The 18,186-nt window shown below is 47.4% G+C and overlaps 1 protein-coding gene across 8 annotated transcripts in view; it reads left to right on the top strand.

The window, feature by feature from the left end:
• Positions 1 to 1,857: 1,857 nt before the first annotated feature.
• Positions 1,858 to 18,186, top strand: part of CACNA1I (calcium voltage-gated channel subunit alpha1 I) — a 126,950-nt gene continuing 110,621 nt past the window's right edge. For 7 of the 8 annotated variants that reach the window (XM_044985144.1, XM_044985137.1, XM_044985153.1 and 4 more), the window contains exons 1-3: positions 1,858 to 1,970; positions 5,260 to 5,361; positions 5,955 to 6,088. In XM_044985144.1, coding sequence (XP_044841079.1) covers positions 1,917 to 1,970; positions 5,260 to 5,361; positions 5,955 to 6,088 — 290 coding nt within the window. In that variant the 5' untranslated portion in view covers positions 1,858 to 1,916. Of the gene's footprint in view, positions 1,971 to 4,956; positions 5,362 to 5,954; positions 6,089 to 18,186 lie in introns of those variants that run through there. The other variant, XM_044985131.1, reaches the window with a different exon arrangement.

Here is an 18,186-nt window from a genome sequence, read left to right as displayed (position 1 = left end):
TTTAGGGTTCATATTTTTAAGCTTTTCTGTGCAACCATGAGAGTTAGACTATTTTTATTATTTATGAAAACTGAGATTCTCATGTAATCCATGGCTTCAGGAGCTAGGGTTTTAAGAAAAGCACCAAATATTGTGAGATCACAGTAAAATCATGATAGTTGGCAAAACTGGGGAATCTATCGCTCTTCGGTACTTAAATGGCCCCATCAACATAGTATTTGAGCGTCTCATAATCTGTTCTGTGTTTATCCTCACAACACCCCTGTGAGGCAAGGCTGTGCTATTATCCCCTTTTACAGCTGGGGAAACTGAGGCACAGGGAAACTAAATGATTTGCCCAAGGTCAGAGGAGGAAGCCTGGAGTAGAGCAGGGAAATCAACCTAAGTCTGCCCAGAATCAGGCTAGCACCCTAACCACTGGACCAGCCTTCTTACACCATTATAGAGATGTAACTGTCCAATTGTGGAACCAGTGATTAACCCATCTTGCCAATGGAGGGCACTATTCTTCTGTTTAAAAGTACAAGCAAACATTTACCGGGTGTCAAAACAATATAGGGGCCCTCTCATTAGAATGACGTGGCTGAAAGCAGAGCTTGTGGCTCCTAGTAGCTTGGCCAAAATGGTAGGGGCCAAAGGGGGCTTCCCTTTGATTCCTTTAGTGAAGCTACTGCTGACACCCCCACAACAAGAGCACCCAGTTCCAGCCTCTAGTGCTGTAGTCATCTACCTTTCAGACAATGTTAGCCAGAGAGACGCCCATGCCAGAGAGAACACTCCATCTCTTAGCAGGTAGAGAGCAGGGGACAGATCAGCTGTAAACTCATGCTATATATGCAGTTAAATAATGTCCCTTGCTTCCAAAATGCCCCCATGAACCACCCAAGATCAGCTGGTCAGAGATAGATGTCATGACTCCTTCCTGTCCTGTCTTCTGGATGGGCACCAGTCTGTTGTAAATGGACCCAACTCCTGGGCCTGTGTGCCTCTGAGCTGCCCTGGGTCTGGGTAGTGACTGATTACAGTTCCTAGCTCTATCTCTCTCAAGGACATGCCCAGGTGCAGGCCCCATGTCCGCCACACTTCTTGGGCAGTGGGACCCTGCAGTCCAGTTACCTACACCCCAGAACTGGTGTCGCATCCCTCTCTTGTTTAGACATGTTTACTCCGGAGTCCACCTGGTTGTGGGTGCTCTGGTTTCTAATCAAATCCTTCAGGGACAATGTGGCAGGAAGCAAGGAATACAAACTCAACAAAAGCATTTCTTAAGCATAGTCATGCAAACAAAGCACACTAGAGAGTTACAGATCTATTCAAAACAAACTCCTGAATGCAACCCCCATGTCTGATTTCACCCATCCTATGAGCTCTGGGTTTGGTAGACATTTTGGCCTGGTCTTGGTCTTCTTTCATGTCACCAGTGTCTGGCCTTGTGCTTAGAAAGGAACCCCTTTTTAAAAACAGTTTCTATCCCCCTTTTATGCATGTGCTTCAGGCAGCAGAGTTCTGAACTCCAGCTTCCTTCTCCCTGTCTTCTGTATAGAGAGACATTCAAAGTTAATGGCCCTACCCATAGAAAACCCATTGTTCCCATAGGGGAAAGTCATTCAACATTGATAGCTCTGTCATAGCTTCTCAGACAAAGACATTCCACTAGATGTTAAGCCCCTCTTACAAAATGGCTCCTCTAATCCCCAAAGGGGGTTGCAATACAACATGAAGGTCACAATACAAAGTACAGCCCCTGAAACAAAATGGAGCCTACAGTTCGACACAGACACGTGTCATAATGGGTTCCTGGTAGAGAACAGTTTAGCAGATGAGAAATGAGAAAGAAGTCCTCATTTCCTTGTGTATGCAGGAGCATGTTGTCTTCATGGCTATGAGAGTGGAGGGAGAACCAACAAACTGCGGAGATGCAGCTGAATGACAAACAACCCTTTCAACCCGCACCGCCACCTTCCAACAAAGTACAAAGCAATAACAAACTCTTTTCTGCCTGCAGCAAGGGCAGACTGGGGGCAAAATGCAGGACAAGGCATCTCTGGCTTAGATCCAGCTGAGCACCTCCACAGGGGGTGAAGATAGGCATAGCCCATGCACCAGGCTGGTGAGTAGGGAGAGAAGTGGAGACTATCCTAGAAACAAGGGGAGGGAGAGAGGGAACAAACGCAGGAAATGGACAGATGCCAATATAGGAAGAGAGGATTGGTGGAACAGAGAACAGGGATGGAGGAATCAGGGATAGGAGAGGGGCAAAGAAAGGAGATATTGTGCAGCTAGGAAAAGGGGTGCTTTTCAAAGCAAAGGAGGGTCAAGAGAGTAGGAAGATGATGCACAAGAAGAAAAAGAAAAATGGGAGAGAATAGGGCTGATGCAAACCCCATTGGAATCAATGGGAATCCTTCCATTCCTTTTGATCGGGTCCTTAAAGGAGTGATAGGGAGAATAAAAGACACACACACTCAGAGTTGACAGGGTGAGTGTATTTGATTCATGTCCATATGCTTTATGTTTGCAGTGTTGGTTCCAGGATATGAGAGACAAGGTAGGATAGGTAGTTGATTTTTTTGGCCCAGCTACTTGTGATGGAAGGGACAAGCTTTTGAGCTTCACAGAGCTCATACCTTCCACCAACAGCAGCTGGTCTGATAAAAGAGGTTACCTATTCTTCCTCATCCCTCTCATACTTCATAACATTTTCTTGCAGGCAGGCAGGCAGTTTGTTTTAAAACTTGGTGCTAAAAGAATCTGTTCATACAATAGTAAGCAGAAAGGACCTTCCTGATGTGGCTGTGAGTGGTGGGCAGGCAGGAGCCAGTGAGTGGTGGGGGGCAAAACTGGGGAAGGGACCACGGGAAGCTTAGGGAGGGAGCTAAATAGGGCCCTGTGTGCATTACTTTCTACTAAACCTGGTGCTGGCCTCCCAAGGGAGCATAGGAGGAATGTGTTCTTTGAACTGCCTTTGAGCATGATTGACATACAGCTCAGCCAGTGCCCTTGTTGAGCATTTGTCTGATGTCATGGCAAAAGGAAGCTGACTGCTGCACCTGTTCTTTGGTGAGGGCAATGGAGGAGAAGGAAAGGAATTCATAGTCCCATCACAAAGCGTGCAGGTTTGATGTGCTTCACTATCACATGTAGGGTGACCAGACAGCAAGTGTGAAAAATCGGGACGGGGGTGGGGGGTAATAGGAGCCTATATAAGAAAAAAACCCCAAAATCGGGACTGTCCCTATAAAATCAGGACATCTGGTCACCCTAATCACATGTCACTCAAGGAAGAGCCCCACAGAACAAACTACAGGGTTTGGAATCTTTTTGAGACATGACAGAAGTCTAGGCCACCATTTTGCGTTCACTTATGTAAGGACTGAGAGACACCACCACATGAGATTGCTCTTTAATAATGGACTTTTCAGCTCTGGTAGTTAAAAGAAAAAGATTTGGTTCTGTTGACACTGTAGCCCCATGTCCTTCCACCCCTTGGTGTCTGAGCAAGGTGTCACCGGCGCATCCTGGCTCAGTTTCCCATCTCTCAGGTACAAACCAATACAAAACACGTTTGTCCTTTAAGGAGTGCCTCAGAGCCTCATTTATTGATAACAGAAAATAACGTAAGTAAACCTGACTCTTAGAAACAGTCTCTAGTTCCTTCTGAACTCTTGCCCCCTCCACATGGTATCACACTCTGGTTTCTTCTTTAGGAACTCCTCTTTTGGAAACCATCTCAAGCCCTTGCCTTCCGGGTACATCTGTTCTTCTCCCTTCCAGCCTGGAGAACAGTCACTCCTTCAGGTTGCCTTTCAGGCATCTGTTCCCTCCCTGGGAACACCCTCTCTCACAGTTGCCTTTTAGTTACAAGCCAAGCTTCTCCTCTCTAGCGGCACTTTCTTCTTCCTGTCAGGGAGCCTTATAGGGAGCAGTTGCTCTACTGCTAATTGTCCATTAACCAGTTACTCCCAGATGGACTTCAGAGAACCACCATGGGCAAGTGAGGCCCTGATTCTCCAGGATTCCCCAGGCTCTAGGACTCTGTGAGATGGGAAGGTCCCAGAGCACAGATTCCAGCCCGAAAGTCTACACAGTGATGAAACAGCCTTGCAGCTTAGCCCACATCGGCTGGCACAGGCCAACTGTGGGATTTTCTTGTTGTGTAGACATCCCCGTAAAGGATTGACACCCACTGTAAAGGGGGGTTAGTATAAGTGAAATCCAGGCCCTAAGTCTGTTTAGTTGGGAAAGGAGAAGAATAAGAGAAGAGCGGTATATAGTTCTGAAGGGTATAGAGAAGGTCATTCAAGCACTCCTGTTTACACTGCCCCCTAATGTAGAAATGGAGCGGTAGTTGATGAAATTAAAAGACAATTCATTAAAAACAAATAGAAGGAAACACTTTTTAATGTAAAGTATAATTAGCCAGCGTAACTCACTGCTGCTGGCTATTATTGAAGCAGATATCTTAGTTTAAACAAAGGATTCAACATTTTTTATGAATAAGTGTAGCATCTGCAGGGACACCAATGTAGCTAAGAAAACAATTACAAGGACTATCAATCCTCATGCTTCTGGGCATAAACTGATCACCAGCTGAGGTCAGGAACAGAATTTTCCCCTGTGGTGATAGTATAGCACAATTAGGCACATCATGGAAGTTTTATTCAACATTGATCACTGTTGGAGGCAGAATAACAGATTAGATAGACCATTGATCTGTTCCATTATGGCAGTTCCATGTTTCTAAGTTCTTATCAAGGAGAGAAAATGATTTCTAGGCTTTGAAACCTTAAGTTGTACTCTCTCCAGGAGAGATTCTTACTTCTAGGTTCCACTCCATTGTATTGGATGAACCCTGTCCTCATATGCTGAAGACCTTTGCAGTTTTTGAGTGGAAGGCATGATGGGAAATCTGTTTCTTTCACACTTAAGTTGTAACAGTTCAGCAAACCACTGAAACAGGAAGTTGGTGTGTGTCTATGTTTAACAATGGATGTTAATTTGCATAAATAACCCACAATGCTTTGAGTTACTTGAATCTGTCCCCAGAATGAGTTTCAACTTGGTTTTTTTCCTGGAATGGAATGGGAGGAGGAGGGTAAAGGATGGAGACAGAAAATATAGGGATTGATGACTTGGCTATTCTATCACCTGGAATTTTGTTTTCTTTAAAGGTGTCTATTTTGTCATCCTAAGTTTTAGGTCAGTTGACCCTAGCTAAGTTTTCCTTGACTCTTTATTCTCCCTTGCACTTGGTTCGAGTGTGTCAGCATGATGGTGATTCTACTGAACTGTGTTACCCTGGGAATGTACCAGCCTTGTGATGATATGGACTGCCTCAATGACCGGTGCAAGATCTTGCAGGTAAGCAGTCTCCTGCCCCTTAATGGGAGAAGGTGCACCATTGGCTGAGGCTCAGGCACGTGTTCTAATTGTTATGTCTGATGTTTCCCTTCCATCTGCACTTAGCTTTTTCTGGAAAAGGGTGGCAAGGACCAGGGCTGATTGGGGGGAGAGGGAAAATTGGGGACAATTGTACTGGGTCCCTGAGCACAGGGCCCACTCCCAAACATCTGTAAAGTCTGTTTAAATAAAGTGAAATGGGAGGGGGTGGAGCCCCAGCAAACATGGTGTAGCGGAGCCTCAAATTTCTCTCAACAAGGATACCCATAGCAACATACTAGCTTGCTTTAAAAAAATCACAAGAGTTTGCCAGAGAGAGTTTGAATGTAGTCTATGGTACTAGAATATAGATAGTTCACTTATACTCTATGTATTCCTATTCATCCAGCCATGTTCAGAGGCAACTTGTCCAGCCCCTCCACTGTCCAGCACTGTCAGTCACTCGTTTTTGTGCACACTGAAATTTATATTCATCTACACACTCTAAACTGTAGACCAAAAGGGCAACAAGCACTTGTTAAACTTACCCTTCATTTTCCCTGTGGCTCCTTCAGGTATTTGATGATTTCATCTTCATCTTCTTTGCAATGGAGATGGTGCTGAAGATGGTGGCCCTTGGGATCTTTGGCAAGAAGTGTTACCTTGGAGACACCTGGAACCGCCTGGATTTCTTCATTGTGATGGCTGGGTAGGTTAACTGTTTTCTGTGTTTTCACAGTGTTGGAGTGCTGGAGTGTTGCATGCAGTTGGGATATGGTCCCCATCTCAGGGTTGTGGCAAGCAGGGCTTTGGAGTGCAGCCTGGAGCTGGAGCGCGGAGCAGTGGAGCTGCAGGTTTTTGCCTGGAGCTGGAGCGGAGCCAGAGCACAGCTCCAAAGCCCTGGTGGCAAGTGCTGGAAGAGAATAGAAAGTTTTTGGGGTTTTTTTACGCATAAGAACAGATTCAGCTCCCATTTACTTTCGTGAAAGGCCAAAAGAATTCCTGTGAAGTCAACATTGCTACTCTTGATTTGCCCTGCTGTAACTGTAAACAAAACCAGCTGAAGTGTTTGTGGCTGTGTTGCTTTGTGGGCATCGTTCCTGAGAAACTGGAATCACGCATGTGCTCAGTTCAGCAGGATTGCGGAGAAAAAAGTAGACAATGAGGGCCAGGCCATCCACTAGTGTGAATTGGTGTAACTTCCTCAGTGCAGGGGAGCTAAGCTGATTTACATCAGCTGAAGCTCTGGCTCTGAAACCCAGCAACCTTTTTTAACGTAATTGGGCCAATGAGGTGTCGCCTTGGCCCAAATCAGTGCAACAGCTCTGCTTCCACTAGCTCAGCTTTAAGATTAAAAGCATCCTTTTAGAAACTGTGGGTTTCTGCCTTTGCATCACATCAGTCCACCTCACAGCACCTTAGGGACAAGTTGACATTTGAGCATTTTTAACAACAAAGTTGCTATGGTGAAGCTCTGATTTCCACTTCCCAAGCCTCTGCGCATGCACAGCCAAAAGCCCACAATGATTGCCACTTGAATGTGTGGTGAAATTTCACTCCTTGCACTGGTGAGTGCAGCTTGTTTTTAATCAAATTGCCCCATGGCAGAAATTTTGCTGTTTACAGAAGAAAATATGGCTGTTTTGGTTTTTTTTCTTTTTTTACAGCAAACAAAACACAAATCGCTCCTTTCTAGAGGTATCCCCACCTCCCTTTTCCTCCCTGCAGGGAATAGCCAGCTTTCATGGTCATCTAGAACTCAGTGTATCACTGGTTGAGCTGGCAGAGCCGTTAAAGCTTACCCCCACACAACTGTTCCCCAGGGTGAATAATAGGAACATCTTTTACATTTGTTTTTAATACACTTGTCTGCAACAAGGCTTGAAAGATGTTTCCCTTTGGGTGTGAGGACAATTGTTTCCTGATGCACTAAACTGAGACCTTCAAACTCATTTAATTTGTTGTCTGAGAGATGAAGGTAGGTGCCCAGCGGTGAAATCGGCCTTTACCTAAAAGAGAATGGAAGAAAATGAAAGATCCTGTGTTTCAACACTGAAAACAATGTGGGTGCCTTCCCATCTTCCAATTCCTGAGCCTGGTGTTTCAGTAGCTAGAGTCTTTAATTAAACTGACCCCACATTGTGGTGAGCAGGAGTTAATCGATGGAAAATAAGTTAAAACAACTGAATCATGTTGCATTACACATCCCAGCATACTGGTTCTGAGCCTCCTTAACAACGAGGTACAGCTGAGCGTATGGAGGGGGTAGTGTAGTGGCATGAGAAGTGATGTTAAAGGAGGGATAGCAAAGCTCAGATTTCTGAATTGCAAAAGGACAACAAGTGCATTGAATGGAGTGTCTTGGAGCTGGTTGTATTTCTCTGATCATGTTAAGATCTCTCCGAACCACTCTGTCATTCAGGTTGGGATTAAAACTCCATTCCAGGTGGACACAGAAATCCAGTTCCTTGACTTGGAATGAGGAGACTGGGAAATGGATGGGTTGTCCCTGTCTGATGCTAAGCGGCATATCCCATTAGGGAATGCCATTCACCTTTCCATGTCCGACGCCAGCACCAGAGGTGCTAGACTGGAACCTCAAATCTGAACCCCTTCTGCATGGGCAGCACATAGAAGAGCCTCCCCAAAATAAAACAGGCTGGCCAGGCAGGGAGCAAATGCCGGATGCGGGTCACCTTCCTTTGGAGGTGCACCAGCCCACTGCCTTTGTGCCCTGGGAGCAGGAGTGCCGGAAGCTCCCTGGAAATGGTGGGGCAACCAGTGTCTGGACCATGGCCCTGCCCCCCGCTGCGCCCCTCCTCCCCATGGCCCTGCCCTTAAGGCGGGAAACCCTTTGTATGTGATGGGGCCATGGCCCTCCTCTGCCCCCCCACCCTCCTGTTCCAGTGCCCCGGCCATGGTGTCCTCACGTTTAAAAGTGGGAGGGCTATGCCGCCCCTCTTTTTTCTTGCCTTAATGGCAAGAGGTGGGGGAGAGGGGCAGAGAGGAGCGAGTGAGGGCGGGACCTCAGGGGGGGAAGAAGCGGAGTGGTGGCAGGGCACAGGGGAAGGGCAGAGTGTGAGGGGAGCCTTGGGAAAGGGGTATGGCCACTGTCTGGGAGCCGGTGGGGCCCCCCCCACTTCTAGGGAGCTTCCAGCGCTGCTGGGAGTAGCCTTCCCAAAAGAAAGAGTCACGTTCTGCCTATGCCTTTCTGATATCATGGGAGATTTCAAATCAAGTCCTGGATACAAATCTGACATGTTTGGTTATGGTTTCAGATTCAGAACGGGAAGGGGCTTGTTTTCTAGTTCTGGTGCAACTGTCCTCATGAGATATCGGCCTGTGATGGTGGAAATCATATGAGATTGTCTGATCTCACAAGCCTTCTCCCATTTACTTGTATAAGTAGAGCCCTGCGCGGATACAAAATGTATATCCATGGATATAAAGTGGATATCTGTGGAGATGCAGGGCTGTACCGGGAACCGCAGCAGCGAAAGCAGCAGCGTGTTGGGCCGTCACTCACAGGAGCCAGCGCCCAGCCTGGGCAGCTCATCCCGCGTGGCTCTACTGCCCCCAGTCCTGCCCACTGGGGTGGCACCAGGCTCACTGGCTGCTTTCCCTGGTCACATTAAGGTGTGCAAGTGGCTCTCATGCTCCCGGACAGGAGTCTCTTTTATGCAGTAGTGTGCGCATAGGTGCTGGAACTAGGGGTGCTGGGGGTGCTGCCGCGCTCCCTGGCTTGAAGTGGTTTCAATTATATCCAGGGTTTACAGTTTGGTTCAATGGCTCTCAGCACCCCCACTGTACAAATTGTTCCAGCGTTGCTGGGTGTGCATCTCTTGTCCGGGAGCGTGCGAGCCGCTTGCACACAGTAGTGTGAGCAGGGACAGCTGCCGGTGAGTCTGGTGCTGCCGCAGTGGGCAGAGCTGGAGGTGGTACAGCCACTCCGGAGGAGCTGCCCAGGCTGGGCGTTGGCTCCTGCAAGCGACGGCCTGATATGCTACTGCTTTCACCGCTGTGGTTCCTGGTAGAGCCCTGCAGCTCCACAGATATCCACCCTATATCTGCAAACATCCGCATCCACGGATATAAATTTGTATCTGTGCAGGGATCTAAGGCCTGGTCTACACTAGGATCTTAAATCGAATTTAGCAGCGTTAATTCGAACTAATCGCTCAACCGTCCACACCAGGAAGCCATTTAATTCGAACTAGGGGGCTCCTTAGTTCGAATTTGGTACTCCACCCCGACAGGTGGAGTAACGCTAAATTCGACATGGCTAGCTCGAATTAGGCTAGGTGTGGATGCAAATCGAACTTAGTAGCTCCGGGAGCTATCCCACAGTGCACCACTCTGTTGAAGATTCAGTTGCCCCTGGACTAGCAGTGGGATGCTGGGCTTCTCTCCTACACACTGCTTAATGTCCTGTCTGGACTATCATAGCAGCTGGAGGCTGCCTTCCACTCATTTCTCACTAACAAGTCAGTGTGTCTTATTCCTGCATTCTTTATTAATTCATCACACAAGTGGGGGGACAATGCTACGGTAGCCAAGAAAGGCTGGGGAAGAACGGAATCAACAGGTGGGGTTGTTACAGGAGCACCCCCTGTGAATAGCATACAGATAATAATTTCTGCGGGCTCTGACACAGAGCAGGTGGTTCTCTAGCACACTTGCCTATATTAGGCAGCACTGATTCTATTTTTTTATACCAAAAAGGAGGGATTGACTCAGGGAGTCATTCCCAATTTTTGCTTTTGCGCCCCTGGCTGATTGACCAGGGGCACTAGCAGCAAATGGTACAAAAGGACTGGTAGCCATGATCATCCTCAGTTCCAATTTATGGAAGGGTTTGGATGGTGCAATATGGCTAGTAACCATCTCTGCTGTCATGCAAAAGCAAAAGCATGCTTCTGTGTAGCGCTGCTGAATCGCCTCTGTGAGCGGCATCTAGTACACATACGGTGAGAGTCACAAACGGCAAAAAGCTCCATGATTGCCATGCTATGGCACTGCCAGGGCAATCCAGGGGAAAAAGGCGCGAAATGCTAGACAGCCGTAGCAATCCCAGACGAAGGAGTGACTGACCACAATTACCCAGAACCACCCGCGACAATGATTTTTGCCCCATCAGGCACTGGGATCTCAACCCGGAAGTTCCAAGGGGCGGGGGAGGCTGCGGGAACTATGGGATAGCTAGGGAATAGCTACCCACAGTGCAACGCTCCAGAAATCGACGCTAGCCTCGGACCATGGACGCACACCACCGAATTAATGTGTTTAGTGTGGCCGCGCGCACTCGATTTTATAAAATCTGTTTTACAAAACCGGTTTATGCAAATTCGGAATAGTCCCGTAGTGTAGACGTACCCGGTGTTCACTGTTCGCGAAAATGTATCTGTACAAGGAAATCACTAACTTTCCCCATCACACAGCTTCGGGTCCTTCCCGGACTGCCCAGGCATCCCCCTCGCAGAGACTGGCAATGATTAGACGGCGAAAGAAGAAGACTAGGGACGACATGTTCGCTGAACTGATGGTCTGCTCCCGAGCAGAGGCTGCAGAGCAGAAACACTGGAGGGAGACCCTATGTGAGCAGCATCGCACACTCATGGAACGTGAGGATAGGTGGCGGCAGGAAGACCAGCAGACCACCCAAACGCTACTTGGTCTCATGAAGGAACAAACGGACACGCTTCGTCGCCTTGTTGATGTCCTGCAGGACCACAGGCTGGAGGACAGGGCCCCCCTGCAGTGTCTCTGCAATCGCCCTCACCAGCCAAGAAGTCCTGGCCCCCCCTCACCCAAAAGTACAAGACGGAGGGGTGGTAGAGGACGTGAGAACTGTCACTGAACCAGAGCAGAGCGGCCGTGTACCCCGCACTTCTCACGTTAGAAATTTGTAGAAGTGCTTCCCTTATAGGCTCAGCCAGTCCCAAATCCAAGGTTCATCCCCCCACTGTTTATTAGATTAATAAAAGCTGTTTGCTGTTAATCACTGTTTCCGTCATGTCTTTCCTGTCAGAGGATTTTTCGGTGTATGGGGTGGACAGGGGTTTCATACTTGCACGGTATAGCCTACAGTACCAGGGTACAGACTTGGGGAAAGGATCAACTGCGGGGCACACACACACTGCAGTCAGTAGGCACCAGGGTCATTCTGTGTTGTGTATGCTGCCCCTGTTCATTTCGTAATGTGTATAATTGTCCAGGGTCCTAGCGCCTGTCACGCCATTACTGTGAAGGCAGGCTGCCCTTACGATGCACTTGCAACGGATCCACGAGCCTATCCGCTGCCCTGAGCCCCAACCAGAGCCCTCATCCACGGACAGATAGTCACCCTTCTTGTCTCAACACCAGAACAGAAATGCAAAGTAAAAGAAAGATTTATTAATAATGAGTGTAACAATTACTTTGCTTCTAAGATTTAAGCTATTTTATAATGTATATATTATGTTATCTGTCAGAGAGAGAAAGAGAGCCATTAGTGCTGTGTAAGAACTAGTTGTTGTTATTTGTTGTTTTATTATTTGAAATCCATTAATGTTGCTTATGCAATTTGGATGTGATCAGACTAATGTTTGCCATCAAAATCTGAATGCAAGCTTTTATTCAGCCTCAAACCCAACCCCGGAACCCTAGTTCTGATTCAGCCTCCAACCCAATTCCTCGCGTAACCTGTCCAAAATCCAAACCTCTCCTTGCTGGCTCATCTCTGACTAGAACTGACTCCGTTAGGAACCTCTGTTGACCTGGAAGTCCCATGGAAATCCTTGACACTAGGTCCTCATGTCTCCTATCTCATTTAATTACATCCTAAATCAGAATCAAGTCATTTCTCTCCCCTGCCCTGTACTGCAGACCATGTCTTGTTCCAAATCAATTCCATGGCAGAACTCCCATTGACTTCAATAGGACTCAAATTTGGCTCAAAGAAGGGAAGTGTGGTATTGGGGAGATGATAGAACTAGGCACCATCAGGCTCCTCCCCTCAAGCCAAGGGAAAAGCAAACAACTCACCTGCCCCGCAAAAAAACACCCACCCAGTCCACCAGACCAAGAGGCCAGGATTAAAAGATCACCCTGTGGCCAGAAAAAGCAGAGGAACAACAGACAGTTGGGGAGACTATCCTATGGGGTATTCCTGGATGGTTTAAATTACCTCCCTCTGACTATATGCGGCAATAGTATCCTTTATCTAGAAAAAAAAATGCAGCAAAAACAAAAAGAACAGTCATTTGCTGATAATCATCCCAAACAGTGTTTTGGTTGCATAAACTTGGTTCACTTGTTCGTTAGTTCAAGTCATTTATTCGTTCGGTCGTTTTTTCTCTCGCTCTCTTTTCACTACCTTTAGAAAGCCAGAAGTTATAGTTTTAGTTAACTGAATTTCCTTGTCTGCCCCCCTGCCCTGCTCGCCCTTTCTCCCCACACAATCCAGCCGCTCAAGGAAGAAGACTTCGTTGTCACTAAAAATGTTCAGTTTCCATGGCAATGGAAGCTGACATCACCAGAACTTTCTCCCCCTTCCCTCCGTAGTTTTTGGAGTAGATTAGAAAAAAACAAAACAAAATTAAAAAAAAATCAAACCCAAACCAACCCTCACTAAGTCAATATTTTCCTTCTTTATTATTCCTCTTAAGAAATCTGCAAGCTCCCAAAACGGAGACAGCTGTTGCAGGGTTAAAGAACACATATGCCTGTGTGCACATGAGCGATGAGGCTGCAATCTGGCTTGTAGATATTCCAGCCTTCAACTAGTCACTGGATGACAGTAGTCTCCAGGTACCCAGATGTCTGATGTGGGCTGCAGTTGTCACCAATTATCCTGGTGGGATGCCCTCCTCTCCACCTTTTGCTTTAGATGTTATCTCCTGTGATTTATGGCCTTTACTTCCCAAAAATGTCTAGTGATTTTGCATGCTGGATTTTGTGGGTGCTCAACTTGAGACAGCTTAATGGGACGTGGAAAACGAGGCTCCTTTTAGGGTCTCAAGTTTGGGCACCCAAAATCACTAATCACTCTGGAGAATGTAGGTCAGTGTCTCCAGACCTAGGTCACCAATTTTGGGGATGGAATATTCACTCTATCTGCCCTGATCTGGCAGCTCACTGCCTATAAATAGTGATCATGGGCGCCAACTTATATGGGCTCTTGGAGCTAAAGCCCCAGGAATATTCATAATCAGGGGCTCTGCTCCACCAATATTTGGAGCTAGATTTTTCCCCCTCCCCGGAGCTTCCCTGCCTGAATGTAAAGAGAGCGCACAGCGCGTCTCTCTCTCCTTTGCTGCTGCTGCTGCCGTAGCCTAAGGGCTGCAGCATTAGCATAAGAGGAATGCTAACTGCTGCTGAAGCACTCAGGACGGGGAGGGGAGGGGAGTGGAGTGGAGGGGGCCTGCCCTCCCCTCCCCTCTCCTGCCACTACCTGGAGGAGACACAAACGGGCCAGGAGACAGACATCACTCACCTTAGCAGCTCCTGGGGCTTCCGTGAGTGTTTGACCTATGATTTTTTATTATGTTTGAGTGTTTGACCCTATGATTCCCCCCCTGCCCCAGCCCCAGTCCCAGCCCCTACTCCTACCCCCAGTGAGGCACAGCAGGCTGCACAGGGGAGGCAGGAAGCCACATGTGAAGACAATGCCCCCTCCCCCAGCACCCACCAACCCACCCGCCACAGGAGGGATGGGAGAGGGAGGCTTCCTAGACCTGAGCAGCTGGTCCTTGGGTGAATTTTATGACACCCTGCTCCCCCGTCCCATAGCCAGCCACCACCCTGCCTACCCCACTTCTGCCCCATGCTGGGCAAGGGGCAGCCCCATCCACAGTGAAGTTATAGTGAGGGGCAGCAACATGGAAGGCCACCTGTGCCCCCCCCCAGTACCCATCATAGGGGAGGGGAGTGAGCTTTCTGGACCTGAGAGGGGCTCTAGGAGCATGTGCAGAGTGTGTGTGCCATGGGGGGCAGGAGGGGTCCCTCCCCTGGAGCTTGCTGCTGCCAGTGGTGGTGATGGGGAGTCCTTTCTGGCCCTAGCCCTGGGGCAGCCTGTCTGCACCCCAAGTTCCTCATCCTCAGCCCTGCCTCACCCCAAAGCCTGCACCCCCAGCACCGAGCACGCTCCTGCACTGTGAACCCCTCATCCCCAGCCCCACCCCAGAACCCTCACGTGAGGGGGAAAACATGCAACTTAAATTTGGTGGTCAGTGTGGAGTATCATTGTATTTAGCACAATATTTGATTATTTTACACCCTTCAAAGTATGTAACTGGTCGTACACAGGTGTTTTCTCTGAATACTGTCTGTATGCCTCAGTTTCCCCAATGCATTTCTTAAGGCTCTAGATGGTGGGATAAGGGGGTGTGATTGTTGTAAAGCCCTAGAGGGCCAGTGTGATGCTGTCTGCACAGAGAATGGCCAACACCCTGTCTCCAGGCAACTGATGGCCTGGGCCACTCTCCTGCAAGGTGCCAACTGAAGGTGTTTGGAGTATCATTGTATTTAGCACAATATTTGATTATTTTACACCCTTCAAAGTATGTAACTGGTTGTATACAGGTGTTTTCTCTGAATACTGTCTGTGTGCCTCAGTTTCCCCAATGCATTTCTTAAGGCTCTAGATGGTGGGATAAGGGGGTGTGATTGTTGTAAAGCCCTAGAGGGCCAGTGTGATGCCATCTGCACAGAGAATGGCTGCAACCCTGCCTCCAGGCAACTGATGGCCTGGGCCACTCTCCTGCAAGGTGCCAACTGAAGGTGTTGGAGAACAAAGAGATCAGATGGCCTCCTAATGCCTGGAAAAGAGACAAAGGCCAGAGGAGGGAGTGTCAGTGCCTGTGCAGACTTCCGGGAAGCGCATGGTGTGGAAGGGGATGCTGGGATGCTTTGGAACAACTCCATACAAAGCCAGTCAGGACTCTGGGGGAGCCTCCTCTCTGAGCAGACTGTCTCCAGGGCAAGAAGCTTACACCTTCCTGGGTCTGACCTCAGAGCATTCAGCATGCCCTTCCACACCATGCACTTTCCGCAGCGAGTCTGCCCAGGCAGGTCCTGGGGCAACCAGAGGTCCCTGCACCCCAACTCCGCAGTCAGATGTGACTCTCAGCCAGACAGTAAAACAGAAGGTTTATTAGATGACAGGGATACAGTCTAAAACAGAGCTTGTAGGTACAGAAAACAGGACCCCTCAGTCAGGTCCATCTTGGGGGGTGGGGAGCCCAGACCCAAGTTCTGGGCCTCTCCCCATTTCCCCAGCCAGCTCCAAACTGACACTCCCTCATCTGGCCTTTGTGTCTCTTCCGGACAAGGAGGCCACCTGATCTCTTTGTCCCCAACACCGTCAGTTGGCACTTTGCAGGGGAAACTGAGGCACCCACACAGTATTCAGAGAAAACATTAAGAACATTCCCACTTTGTCACAACAGGTGCAACAAAATTTAATACCGTATATTGAAGCAGGCAAGTGCTGCTTCTGACTTTCCACTTTTAATTGACCCTTGTAATCTTGTGGTGCTGATGCGTTGTAGCTTCATTTTATATCAGCTTACAGGGTGAGAGCGGGGGGGGGGCACCATTTTGGGCCCCACCAAAAATTATACGAACCTGCCGCCTATGATAGTGATGTATTCACTTTCCTTGTCCTAATCAATTTGTGTGTGTGTGTGTGTGTGCACGCGCGTGTGCTTGAGGTTGGAGGGGGTCACTGCCTGTTCAGGATGAGGAATTCACTCTGAATGTCCTGCTCTGAGGGTTGCCGGTTAGCTGAGGTTTTATATAATCATGCCACCTTCCTGGATCTGTGGGAGGATCACTTCCTATTTAGGGAGGAGTGTTTACTCTACCTGTCCTGATCCTAGATGCCATTATTACCTGTCCTTGGTGGGATGTTAACTTTATCTCTGACCTGTTTTGTGGAGCCCACTATAAGCCCAGATTGGGATATTCATGTGACCTGTCCTTACATGCGCATATGTGTGTGTGTAGGTTGAGGGAAAAGGGCTGATGTTCATAGATTACATAAGGCCAGAAGAGACTTGTGATCATCTAGTCTGACCTCTTGTGTAACAAAGGCCTTAGGACTCAGAGTGCCTGGGGCAGCCCTCATTGGAAATGCCAAGGTCAGGGCAGACTGCAAAAGGGAGAATATGTACTCCCAAGACTGGTGGGTAACACTGAAGTTAAACTCCCCAACCAGTCACAAACTCTGCTTCTGATCCCCAACACTGGTTATCAAGAAGCAAAAAATAAATCACCCAGCCCCCTTTATTGTATTGAAGTTCTGGTTCCCAGTCAATACATAGGTCCAGTACAGTGAGCAGTTATTTAAAAAACTCTGCTCACATATACAAAATGTTCTTCTGACCCCAAAGGGTGAGCCACATTACCAGGTCAATATAGGTTTGGATCTTACCCAAAATACCACACTGCCAGCCAGTCCTTTAGTGTCTAAAACTAAAGGTTTATTATCAAGAAAAATGAAAGAACAAGAAGAGAGATGTTAAATAGTAAAGCAATCACATACATACAAAGACTTCAAAGTCCATATATCAGGTTCTTAGCAGTATTGGTGAGTTTGCGGCTTGAAAGTTCCTCTGGAACACATCCACAGCTTGGATGTATCATTCAGTCCTTTGTTCAGAGCTTCAGCTTGCAGAAAAGTTACTCCAGAGGGAAGAAGCAGGACTGAAGACAAGATGCAGGATTGATGACAAAATGGAGATGATGCAGCTGCCCTTTATAGTCTTTTTGCCATGTGTCTGGTACTTCCTTTGTTTCAAACACAACAAACTCATAGTACATGTCATTGAAACGCTTTTTGAGTTCTTTCCATAGGCATGCTGAGTCGTAAGGTGTTGTCTTGGCTCCCTTCAGTGGGTGTATTGTACAGCTGATGTCCCTTGATGGGCCATCAAGCAGGCCTAGTGCTGGTGCCATTATTTCTGGGAAGGGGTCACCCAGAAACACAGCACAAGTTTGGAAATACAGATACACCCTACATATCTATAACTCATAATACAAAGGTGTTACAAACATATGAACAAGATCATCATACTTGGCAAATTGTGACATTTTTGCAGATACCTCACATGGCAAATCTGGCATGATTCATTGCAATTTTATAATATTGGTATCAACAATATCATAAAGTGTCTCCCATATTCCATATTGCATCACACAAGATTCTTCTTGAAGTGTGAGCACCAGACCTGGACACAGTATTCCAGTAGCAGATGCATCAGTGCTTAATGCAGAGGTCAGAGAACCTCTCTACTTTTATTTAATATTCTTGTTAATGCCTCCAAGGATCACATTAGCACAGGGTCACACTAGGAATTTATGTTCAGCTGGATTATCCACCATGACCCCCCCTGTTTTTTTCAGAGTCACTGCTTACCAGAATAGAGTCCCCCATCCTGTAAGTATGTCCTACATCTTTTTTCCTAGATGTCTGATTTTATATTTGACTGCGTTGAAATGTATATTGTTTCCTCCAGATTGCTCTGTATCAGTGACCTGACTTCTTCATTATTTACCACTCCCTCTACCATTGTGTCACTTGCAAATTTTATCAGTAATGATTTTTTTTCCCAAGTCAGTGAGCCAATTTTTAATCCATTTAATCTGTGCCATGTTGATTTTGTGGTGTTCTAGTTATATCAATACTATTATAGTCTTTATCAACAAAACCTGCAATAATATCAAGATAGTTTGATAAGATCTATTTTCCATGAGCCCATGTTGATTGGAATTAATTATATTACCCTCCTTAATTTTTTATTAATTGAATTCCATATCAGCTGTCCC

This window comes from Mauremys mutica, chromosome 1 (assembly GCF_020497125.1).
Source record: "Mauremys mutica isolate MM-2020 ecotype Southern chromosome 1, ASM2049712v1, whole genome shotgun sequence".
Lineage (NCBI taxonomy): Eukaryota > Metazoa > Chordata > Testudines > Geoemydidae > Mauremys > Mauremys mutica.
The sequence above is the reverse complement of the archived record's forward strand: the minus strand, read 5'-3'. Positions and strand labels throughout refer to the sequence as shown.